The following is a 12,797-nucleotide window of genomic DNA, read 5'->3' as shown; positions in this document are numbered from 1 at the left end:
AAATCATTCAATTCTAACTTAAATTGTGGTCAATTCATGTTCTCAATGGTTTCTGTTGAATCCAAACTGCCATCTTTATTCGAAAATAAAATAATAATAATTCTGTTATAATCAGTGAGCAAGACAGCCCAAATTCACTTAATTACGTAGGATGTTTAAATAGTTCATTTTTGACTTGGCCCTTGCACTAAACACGTGTTGGAAAATGTTTACTTGTGTGAACTCTATGTAGTCTTATCTAATGACAAAACATGTACCATCTTATCTATACTATAGCCTAATATTAAACAAAATTTCACAATAGGCTTATCTAGCATTCATAGGACCCGTGGTGATCGAGGGTTAGGGCACTGACCGCTCGACTAGAATATTCCAGCTCAGATCTCATTGCCTGTAAACTGTTAAGGAAAATGTGCCTAGATATTCAGATTGTACAAAAGATCTTATTTAACCTGTCAATACACAATTTCATAATAAGCTTATCTAGCATTCATAGGAGCCGTGGTGATCGAGGGGTAGGGCACTGACCGCTCGACTAGAATATTCGAGCTTTCGATGACCTCACAGAATTTTTCAAGCTCAGATCTCATTTCCTGTAAACTGTTAAGGAAAATGTGCCTAGATATTCAGATTGTACAAAAGATCTTATTTAACCTGTCAATACACAAATTGATATATGTAGAAAACAACTCTAGAATTTGATAAAGTGTAGGCTGAAATGCTGTTGTCTGGCAATATTCTATAGAATGCCATATGTTAGTCTCAAAATGACTTGCATATATTGTGTTGACAAAAGAATAAACTCCATTCCATTCCATCTAACATTTTAAGTTCAAAATGATAGTGAAGAAATGTTGATAGATTATATATAAAGAGGAATTGTTGCTTTGGAGATATTCACAGATTTTTGACAGTCAGTAAAAAGATTAAAGCAATCTTCACGGCCTCCCAGTTTAAAGAAACAATTCAACTGTCCTTTAATAAACTACATATTCTGAATGTCTAAAAAAGATAACTATAATAGTCAGTAAAAATATTAAAGCAATCTTCACAGCCTCCCAGTTTAAAGAAACAATTCAACTGTCCTTTACTAAACTACATATTCTGTAAAATAGATGACTATAATACTAATAGTCAGTAAAAAGATTAAAACAATGTTCACAGCCTCCCAGTTTAAAGAAACAATTCAACTGTACTTTAGTAAAGTACACATACTGTATGTCTAAACAAAGATAACTATAAACCCAAAAATGACAATCTTTATTAAAAATCTGTCAATTGAAAGGGCCAGCAATGGCTCCTTCAGTCTTTTTTTATCTGCTAGGAGGACATCTGCCATTTTAAAGTTGGTTCTCACCCCTCAAAAATCATGCATATAGATGTGTCAATAACTCTGGTCTTCATTTTCTAAAAGTATATGTATTTTTTTACTGTTTCTTACCCTAACATTATCTCTTGTTTTCAGAAAAAGACAGGTGGTCAATGAGTTGGACTTACATAAGGATGAATATGTAAATTGTTTTATAACACTCATACTGGTCAAGAACATGACTAGAGATTGACCTTTGTCATGGGTTGTATATAAAAACTCAGATAAATCAGAAAGTTTATTAATAGTGCTGGAACTGAAGAGTCAAGGAATCTCAAATTTTTAAACGTTTAATATTTTTATTCGACGTGAAGTTTTGTAGACGGGTTTGAAAAAAATGAAAATTCTATTTCTTGTTGTTATTTTGGTGCAGCTGTGCATCTGCTCTGCCAGCAAACCTTCCAGATCTGATGTCAAAAACTTAATTGATAAACTTTACCAAAAAATCTTGGACTCCCAAGTGAAGAAAAGTGCCAAATTCTTCCCGCCCTTTTCATGGATTAAGCAGAAAGGAGTATGGGAGAGTGATGTCATGTTAAATTTACATGGCGATTTTGCTTTCACCATTTTACGAGACATTTTTCGAATTTTTGACAATAATATGTTTGCTACATCGTGGATAACAACTTGTCTTATCGAGGCTCACAAATATGGAATTGCGCGCAAACCTGATGAAGCCACAGTAACAATGGCTTTGGAATCTATTAATGAGTACAGTAACCATAATGTTCCATATAATAATTCTCAGATGAATTTCTGGCCACCAGCCTACAACTCTACACTGAAGATTTGGCAAAGCACTCCAGAAAATTTGTTGGATTTGTTTAAATTGACAGATTATTTCCCCGGTAAAACCATAGAAGAGATTCTAACTCTTTTGGGTCAGAAAAAGGTAGCAGACACCATTAAAAGTCTTTTAGCCGATAGGTAAGACATTTTAATTTATTTTGTTCCTGTTTTTATTGTACTGGAGTACACTATGAAACTTTACCAAAACTTTCTTCCTTATCAGTTCAGTGTGAAGTCTTCTCAGACAATCTTAAAATAAATTGGTTGAAGTAAAATATGAATTTGTTAGCTATATGCAAACCTTTCATCATATTGAACTAAACTGGGGTACTATGGGCTTGACACACAAACATGTAGGCCTACTTCCTTTTATGTCCAGTATTTTATAATAACAAGAAAGGCTTTTGTTTTAGTCATAGCAGTGAAATTAATTGACTGGAGAATCAACCTCAATGAATATGTTATAGTTTATAATTTATGTAAAATACTTCACAATGTTGACTGCCTAGCAAACTTCTAAAGTAAAATCCCTTATTTCAAATTCAAGCCACATGTTGCTTAGTCTGCTTGATTTAAAATGAAATGGAAATGAAATGGGGTTTAACGTCCTACCGTTCTGCACGAACTCTGGCTAATGAAGACGGGAATACGCCATACAGTGTGCTATGAGGGAAATTTTGGCACTACGGCCTACTCTTATATCGAATTCCAACTGTCAAGGGATCTTTAACGTGCATGCCAATGTGTACATGGGACCTCAGTTTTTCGTCCCATCCGAACATAGATACATGAACAGGATGCCTTCTCTATATATTGACATTTATACATTGTATGACATTTTATAGATTTTGTTAAACAACTGAATGATGTATATTTTTTCTTTAATTTTAGAGTAATGTTTGAAGATGCTTTTCATATACCATCTGATTTCGATGATACTTTTGTAAATGTTGGACTTGGATCATTGCTTGCTTCTGCTAAATCAGAGCTACCATCAGCTTTTAACACATGGCAACAACATAATACCAATTTATCCTCAGTAATTGATGCTGTTACCAGATATGCCTATAAACCATTTTCTAAAGATCAACGTGTTAACACTATCGATCCTAGAACATATTACTATATGAGAGAATTTTTAGAAAAAGCCGGTGGAACTGACTTAGCCTTGGTTCCTACATGGGTAAGATTGTTTTTTTGAAAGAAACGAAAAAAACTTAGAAAAAAGTATGAATATGCATACAGTGGAAGGAATGTCTGCAGAATTTATGTTTTTATTTCAAATGAATATCAAAGAATATTCACATGAGCTCTCACCCAAAATTACTGAGTAATTTGTTTTATATTAAAGGGACGTGATTGTGGATTTTGTTGAATCTTTTAGGAGAGTTGAGTTTGTTCTTAAATTCTAATGCATTTTAAAATTCCTTGAGTTAACACTGTGAAAAACAGTAGACCTACCGTACAAGTTTTTACTACTCATATGAAACAAAAGTCATTTTGTAATGGTGAGCCCCAGTGGTTCGAGATTATGGTGCTGGCTCACTAACCAAGGTGTCATGGATTCAGTATTGCAGTTTTCCAACAGATTTCCTTTGGATTTTACACCCTGGCCTCCATTTGTCAATGTAGCATGACAGAAGGCATATATCCAGATACATGAAACAGGTGTTTTGAAAGCGCTGAATCTGCCCTTTGCAGGTCTTTCTTTTGGCCTTAAATGTTATATAAATGATTAATTAGACATTAATTAACATGACAAGACCACAATCAACTCTCGATGCTATCTGATGGCTCCGATTTTTAATAGATTAGAACTTTTGGTCCATTTAATGATTTGATTTAAAAGTAGATAATCATTTCTCAGAGTGAAGTAATTTGACTGAAATTTTCAACATATTCCCTTTTTATTATCTATTTTTTAAATATTATAGTGAGAGTGGTCAGCTCTTTATCTAATCTTACATAATGCCCCTTTAAGCTCAATAATCAAGTTTATTTTTCATTCTAATATCTTTAAGAATTTTGTTTTTTTAACTATTATTTATTGAACATGTTTATGTTATTTTTAGATCCAGGATACCGATGAAGTAAGGGTGTTATATGCTAAAGGTGTTGCCATGCCATTCAATGTAAATAATGTAGACTGTACAGTAGCTGCTAATACCATATTTGGTATAACGTCTGCTGTTTTAAATGGTTTGTTACAAGTGAATATTTTCAGTGATGTTGCTTTACAAGTAAGTTATAAAAATCTGAACCTCTATAACCATGGATTATAAATGTGTTCTAGGACCTAGGTTTTGAGTAAAATAAAAAGAACTTAAATTTTCTGGAACTTGGAGCCATTTTGTTGAGGCATCAACCAGAATGTCTTGGGTTCTGACCCTGAGATGTGTAGAGGAGATACTTTTAGATTTTTCAAACCTGCTTCTCACTTATTTGGATGATACACTAAACCAAATTCTACCCATGTACACATTTTCATGGTTGTCAAAGATTCCTTGGCATTTGGAGTTTGATGAAGAGTTGACACCAATTATCCCCCTTGCATTGTAGAAGTAAGGGAGCCTCGCTGGCTCAATGAGTAAGACATTGGCTCGCTGAAGATCCGGTGTTCGATCCCTGTGTTGGCCCAACAAAGTTCATCAAGAATTTTCCGGTTTGGTTCCTCCTGGTCAGTGGTGCAGGACGGGGAGAGCGTGGCAATGTATAGTCGTTCGTAAGGGACGTAAAACCGAGGTCCTGTGTACATATTGGTGTGCACGTAAAAGACCCTTGACAGTTGGTATTTGATATACGTCTTAAGAGTAGGCCGTAGTACCGCTGTCCGGGCAAACTTTTCCTCATAGTACACTGTATGACGTATGCCTGTCTTCATTAGCCCATGTGTCATGTGTTATTCAATCGGAGCAGAAGAGTAGGACATTAAACCACATTTCATTTAATCTTATTTTTGTAGTAGTAACCACTGAAATGAAAAATACTATGTTAGTCTCAAATTGATATGATAATACTTTTATTGTTTGTGATTTTACATCTTTCTGAAAGGTTCAATAAAGCTGTTGTCTATGGGATTTTAAATGAGTACAAGAAGGTCTGTGTCTGCTGTCCATCAGTTCCAAGGACTATAATACTTATTGGGCTTTTATAATTAATTCCAATCAAATGTCTAAGAAGGAAAGAATATACTATTTTAATGTAACAGTAACAGCAGTATGTTATGATCAAATAAGCACACACAAGTAGCAAAACCAACTACATAAAAATTGGGCTAATGTGTATGCAAAATACTTTATTTTTCTCAGATGCAAAAAGGTTGGGCTTGGAATCAATAGAAACTAATATAAACTTCATAAAGCCATAAGATATAATATTTAGACTACTGGTAATATGTTTTTCATTTTTTTTTTGTAATTTCAGAAAGTGTATTTAGACACAGCTTCAATGATAGCCTTTCAAATAGAGCATGATTTTGGTGGAAGAGTTGATTTAGCTTTGACATATTATCCTTCCCTGTTTGAGTTTTATTGGTTTGTTGCTAGAACATATAACATGTTAGAAAGTCAAGACTTTTCATCTTTACCATCAGTAAGTTGGTTTTATTCATATTTTTATTTGGATCAGGACATGCCTATGCAATCTTGTCATTGACCCTACAAGTGTAAGTCACAAGGAGTAGGTTGCCAGCCTAATTTCATGTGTTTCTCAAAATTTTCTGGTTTAGCCTACTTTCACTGTCACAAATGTTAAATATTCTAACTCCAGTCCATGTATTAAACTAGTTTCAACAGTACACCCAAAGCACAGATTCCTTTGCCTTTAAAGAGACATAATGTAAGATTTAGATAAAGAGCTGGCCATTCTTTTTGTAATAGTTTTAAAATGTGGATGAAAAATGAATATATATATAAGAATTTCAGTCAAATTAATTTATTCTGAACGAAGTTATAAATGTTTGAAGATTTGACAAGAAATAACCTAAATTGTGTCCTCCAGTGGCCGATTGCCAGTTTATATTCTCATTTTTCATTCCTTTAATTGGCTGTCAGCAAAAATGCCACCATATTATCGTTTATTGATTGGTGTTGTCTAATCCACTCAATATCTAAATCATCCAATTGTTGTAGAGTTGATCAAATGGTAGCCATGATACTAAATGCTGCTAGTTTATTTATGGTCGTATATTCTCAACAGTAACTGGCAGTTATTTCAAAACAGTATGCAATTCTGGATCATTGTTAAATTTACCAACTGTATTGTCAATCAAATTGAAAATTGATGTTTTTCCAACCAATACATTTTAACAAAAGGTGAATAAAATTGAAAGTCTGGAATGGTTAGAATGAATAAATATTATAAAAAATTTTTTTTCAGGAATTACAACAAGTGTACCACATGTTTAAACCAGTTTTGAAAGATCGTGCTACAACTAGAGTTATAAAATCAGCTGTTTTAGAAGATGTAGATTTACTTTATTTTGATGATTTCCTGGGTGATGATGATAGAAGTATCTTCAACAAGTCAAAGGTAAGTCACCATCTGAAGTGACCAATCTTGATATGATTTAGACTCGAGTCATCCATATTAGCTATCTTAAATTTGTAGTAGGTGAAGTTAATAAATCATTTATTTTCAGGCAATACAAAAAAGAAATATTCTGGTTCTAAGACAATCTGATGGGGGAGAAAAATTTATTTTTGTGTTTCTATTTTGTCAAAGGATCACTACAGCGCTAAATGACTTCTCTTATAAACATCATGTTTGTTATAGGCATATATGAGTATCTATTAGTATTATTTATGATTGTCAGTAACATTTGACAGTTTTTTTGGATTTATTCATATATTTGGGCGGGGGTTTGGGTGGTTTAGTTGTTTAACATGTGCGTGTGAAATCACAAGGTCTGTCATTAAGTCAAGTGGCATGGTTTTGATTCCCCACTGAACATGACAAGGAGAGGGGTTGGCTGTCCAACTTCATAAGTTTTCTTCGGGTCCTCTGGTTTCCTCCCACTGCTAAAGACCCCTACGCGCCAGTGAATTATTGAAATGAAATTAAACTGTGTTAGTCCCGAAATGACCTAGTTTGTTTCGAGTGGATGTGAAACCCTTTTTTTCTCTCTCATTGAAAGATTTTTATAGAGTTACTTTCTGTAAGTGAGGTAAAATATTTCTGTGCGTTAATTAATAATAATTTATATTTGAAATAAATACAAGTCATGCAGATCTGCAGAATATTATTTACATGGCCGTAGACGGTGTGTAAAATACTGGTAAGTAGAATATAAAGGGACAGTTAAATCACAGTTTTACTTTTTTATTATTTTATGTTTAAAGAATGATGCAGAAGACAGAATATTTACAACGACAATGGCCTTAAATACTTTATTAACAATATGGACCGTTCAAGCTAACGATAATACTACTCTTAGCTGGCAAAAAGGTAATTGTTTTATTATCTTAATATTGATAATGAGGGTACTACTATCCTATTCATTAAAGAATTTAAAAGACAAGGCTATGATATCTGTCAGCTAATCCCATATTGATAAAGTACAGATAATCTCAAGATAATCTTGTGATGCTCATTATCATTCAGGAATTACATGTTGCATGCAATTGTCCAGGGTGTTTGAAACTCAATACATACTGTATTTTATAGATATGCCAGCCAGTATAGAAACAACTGTATTGTGTATTATGTTTTAGAGATACAACAGCTAGTGTAGTAACAACTGTATTTTGTACCACCTAGTGTAGTAACAACTGTATAAGGCCCATTCTCACGGTGCGACTTGTAGTAACTACTTGTAGTAACGACCCGAGATGCAACGTGAGAACACCCTAGTCGTACCAACTTTTACAAGCTCCCAACCAGTTGAAAGTGAGTTGAGCGAAATAGAAATTTCCCTATTTCAGTCAACAGATCGTATGAAATTGACCAATCAGAGATGTCGAGTATTACTACAAACAAGAGTTCTCTCCCTTTGTTGTTGGTAAACATGGACGCGAAGCGCACCCATCAAGAGCCGCTCAGCAAAGCTGAGACAGAGAATTTTGTTAATTATTACCTCTCACAACCTTGCTTATGGGATGTGAGTGGGAACTGTACGCGCCGGCAGTGGGTCAACGCAGTATCCACTGTCTAACCCAGACGGATTTGGGTTTTCTCTTTTTCTTTTTGTTTTTATTTATCAAATGTAGGGCAATAATAGCCAGCGTCTCTTTGTCACTTGATGACGCCATTATGCTAAGACAAGACGAGATTATCGTGAGATTCCAAGTCGTATCAACTCATTTATATACGATTTTGTAATCTACATGTAGATACTACAAGTAGTTACTACAAGTCGCACCGTGAGAACAGGCCTATAGATACACTAGCTAGTAACAACTGTATTTTTTATTGTAGTATATTTTTAGATACACCAGCTAGTGTAGTACCAACTGTATTTTGTATTATATATTTTTAGATACACCAGCTAGTGTAGTAACAACTGTAGATAAAGGTATTAACTGGTTGTTACGTTATGCTTTATCTGATCAATATAAACCATGGAATGCCTTCTTCTCAGGTTCTGTTAAAAGTATTTCTGTAAGTTTTTAATTATTTTGTTTCAATCTATTTACATTTTCTAGGTAAAGATCACATTTATACAACTAATAATTAATATGAACATTAAAATACAGAAAAAAATCAATAAATATACAGGGTTAATATAAAAGGTGTAATCTTTAAAGATGCATTATGTAAGAGCTAAATCTGCCTATTGCAGGTATTTATTTAGGCTTCAGATGTTATATAAACTATTATTTAGACATTTATTCACATAACAAACCCATAATCCACACTCTAGATCATCAGATGGCCAAGATATTTAATTTAAATTTAACATTTATATGGATTATCAAGACTTTGTTTATTATCGCCCAGATTAAAGTAATGTGACTGAAAATTTTCAATGTGTTCCCTTTTTCATTATCTAATTTTAAATGACCAGTGCTAATTAGCTAAATCTTACTAATAATTATTTCATTTCCAAAACATATACTGTGGTCCATTAATATCAATTCAACATTTCTGAAATTGTGCTCATTGTCTCATGACCCCCCAATGCTTCCCATGACATTAGAATTGCTTATTTTTTGTTAAAAACTATCGATTTAACAAGGTTTTTTGACAAAGGGGGGTTATCCCGAGTGTCAGTGATTTGTTTCGTTCGAATTGAACTCTTCAGACTGATTGGACTCACGTGGCGGGCGTTTTTATTTATATATTCTTCCAAAAAAGTAGGGGATATTCAGAAACAATACAAAACTGCGGAAATGCACTGCTGTTTTTATTAGAGGTTACCAGTGTACATGTATGTTAACAACAGTCCAATTGCCTACACATGAACATAAACAGTTCATATGGGCGGCTTATCTGACGGCCCCATTTTACTCGCAAAGAGATACACCATCAAAAGTGAAAATGGACTTTTTTGATTTTTGTCTTAATGAGTAATTGCTCCACCAATCCTCAGACATTCAGCAATTCGTCGTGGCATGCTCCTAATCAACCGTCCAATCACGATTTGGGGCAATCTGACCCACTCCTCATGCAGTGCCATGGCCAATTCTTGCAGTGTTGTGGGTCGACGTCAACGTTAACGAACATTTCTCCCGATCAAATTAAACGCAACACACTAAAGCAAAGATACGCTAAACAGTAAATCTTATGCAAGAACCAATAGGAAAGCAAACATAGATAGATAAACCAGCACGCAGCAGTTTTCATCAACCCTTCCTTGAAGTGTCAAATTTGACGATGAATCCCTCCCACTTGTATGGCGCTATTGCGTGTCACATGTGCAGCTCAGTGGTTCTGTTGGGCCGATAAGTTCTTCATCTGTGAATATAATCTCAAAGCATTTCAAATGTCCATGACTATTTCTCATATCACAACCTGCATAAGTATTTGCATTTCAATATCCCCTACTTTTTTTGAAGAATATACTATTCCGAAACATGACAGTTTTAGTATCACATGTCAATTTATAGATTTAGAACAACTATATTTATTGTGTTTAAGGTAAAATTTTTTGAAATACCTAATAATTTATGACATGTAAATGTGTTGACAAATAGGTCAATAATGCTCTTGAACATCATTAATGTTATATTTTTTTGTTTTTAGGATCTTCCATTTTTCTTTCCAATCAACAGAATTGAATATTTTAACGGAACAAGAATACCAAATTTTCAACATATACCTCAGGATACTATTGGGGATATTGTATTTGGCGTGGAAGGATTTATTTCTGAAGAAAAGTACCAAGAAATGGTGAAAAAGATTCCTACTAAAGAACGCCCCTCTCCCGAATTTCCAGGATTCAACCAAAAAGGAGAATATTTCCCTTTTTGGTCATCTACGCCTTATACTCATGCCACAACCATGTTAGTGCTGGCTAAATATGCTAATATAGCCTAAATTTCATTGGAAGTTGCAGCTGCCAGACTTCTTACCCACAGTTCCCCATAAAAATGTTTAAAAATGAATGGATTGTATGTGATATCCCCACCACCAAAGTTATACTTATATTTTGAATATGGTGCCTTCTTATAGGTAATTTTAAAGATACATTATTCAAGAGCTAAATTTTCCTATTGCAAGTCATTCTTTTAGACTTTAAATGTTATCTATATTAATTAGACATTTATTAACATTAGACAAGACCATAATCAACTTTCGTTACTATCAGATGCTCGAGATTTTAACTAGATTTACGGTTTGGCCAGTTAATAGCTTAATTTAAAAATTAAGGAGAGAGTCTAATTCTTGAATATACCAGTACCGTGGTTATAATAATAAACAATCAATGCACACATCTTGCCAAAACTATGAACAGTGATAACTTGGCTCAGAATTTAAATGAAGTGTTCAATATATTCACTTTGCATTATCTACTTTTGAACTATTATAGCAAAAACAGTCAACTCTTTATCTAAATCTTACATAATTATCTTTAAGTTGGTTTTAAACTGCAATATCTCCATTATCTTTACAATTATATTATTTGAATCTGTAATATCTCTATTATCTATACAAATATATTATTTGAAACTGTAATATCTATATCATCTGTACAAATATATTATTTGAAACTGTAATATCTTTATTACCTGTACAATTATATTATTTGAAACTGTAATATCACTATTATTTGTACAATTATATTATTTGAAACTGTAATATCTGTACAATTGTATTATTTGAAACTGTAATATCACTATTATCTGTACAATTGTATTATTTGAAACTGTAATATCTCTATTATTATCACCTGTACAGTTATATTATTTCTAACTATATAGTATCTTTTTTGTATGTACAGTTATATATTATTTCAAACTGAAATATACTGTGTGTACAGTTAAATTGTTTTAAACTGAAATACCTCTATTGTGTGTACAGTTAAATTGTTTTAAACTGAAATACCTCTATTGTGTGTACAGTTATATTGTTTTAAACTGAAATACCTCTATTGTGTGTACAGTTATATTGTTTTAAACTGTACTATGTCTGTTATATATATGTATGGTTATATTGTTTTAATATGTTGTGAATAATATAGAGATTTAATTTGTAACGACTTCCCCCAAAATGCCAAAAACATAAAGAAGTTATAACATTCCATTTAATGTTAGTGAGTTTTATGCCAAAATTTATACAATTTTAAAAATAAGACATCTGATTTTTTTGTTGTATTTTTTGAAATAAAATGTTTAGCTTCATTTATTTACTTTAACTTTTGTTAAAATAAGCATTCCATACAGTGTCTTTATAGGAACAGTTAAATTTTGATCAAATTTTGATTAAACAAATGTATGCATGTAATTTCATTTGTTAGTTAATTTCAGTAAAATATTGTCATTTCTTTTCCCGCTTGTACCCCTTTCCTTAATACCTGTGGTATTATTACCTAAATTCGAGAAAGGTATAGTATAATCTGTACTATACGTTAGTATTGTTTAGTATTTCTATATTGTCTCATTTCTATTTTGTGTTTTCTATTTGTTTTTGTTTTTTTATATATCCCAGTTGAGGACATGAAATTCAAGACTTTAACTGAAATGTTACTTATATTTTTGTTAATTTAATAAGTTTAAGAATTGTATTAGAAGTATGTTTGCACTGGGTTATACATGTTATTTATTATATTAGTCATATGGTTAGAATTCATATTTTTAAATACCGATAAATGATGATTTGTCAAATAAAATTTTTAAGAATCTTAACTGTTAGATTTTGATTTAAACTATTGAAAATATTCTCTTCAAAAAAAGAAACGTATAGTGACATTTTGTCGTCATACCCTCGCTCTACCATCGCCTAGTTGCAACAGGAACCGTGACACGTCGCTGAACCAAACTGTTCTACAGTGTTGCTGTGGCCATACCCTGTGTGTCTGAACCCATTGAAGTCAGATTTGACAGTGTCGGCGTATTTCAAAATAACTGCTCTTATAGGATGTCTGGTTTGTAATTCGGTTTACGTAGGCGTTTATGGACTGTCTGGTCTGAGATTCTACGCCCAGGAATTGCTGCTGCAGTAGAGGTTGCTGTTGTGAACCGTTTCGGCAAATGACTTGACC

General features: G+C 32.9%; 1 protein-coding gene across 1 annotated transcript; it reads left to right on the top strand.

Moving 5' to 3' along the window:
- The first annotated feature begins 1,470 nt into the window (after positions 1-1,470).
- Positions 1,471-8,633, top strand: LOC126827310 (uncharacterized). Its single transcript, XM_056098842.1, has 7 exons — positions 1,471-2,296; positions 3,050-3,341; positions 4,231-4,398; positions 5,582-5,749; positions 6,536-6,688; positions 7,498-7,603; positions 8,584-8,633. The coding sequence occupies exons 1-7, from the start codon at positions 1,707-1,709 to the stop codon at positions 8,631-8,633; spliced, it is 1,527 nt and encodes a 508-aa protein (XP_055954817.1). The 5' UTR covers positions 1,471-1,706.
- Positions 8,634-12,797: the final 4,164 nt, after the last annotated feature.

The sequence above is a fragment of the Patella vulgata genome, chromosome 1, assembly GCF_932274485.2.
Source record: "Patella vulgata chromosome 1, xgPatVulg1.2, whole genome shotgun sequence".
In the NCBI taxonomy this organism is placed as follows: Eukaryota; Metazoa; Mollusca; class Gastropoda; family Patellidae; genus Patella; species Patella vulgata.
The sequence above is the reverse complement of the archived record's forward strand: the minus strand, read 5'-3'. Positions and strand labels throughout refer to the sequence as shown.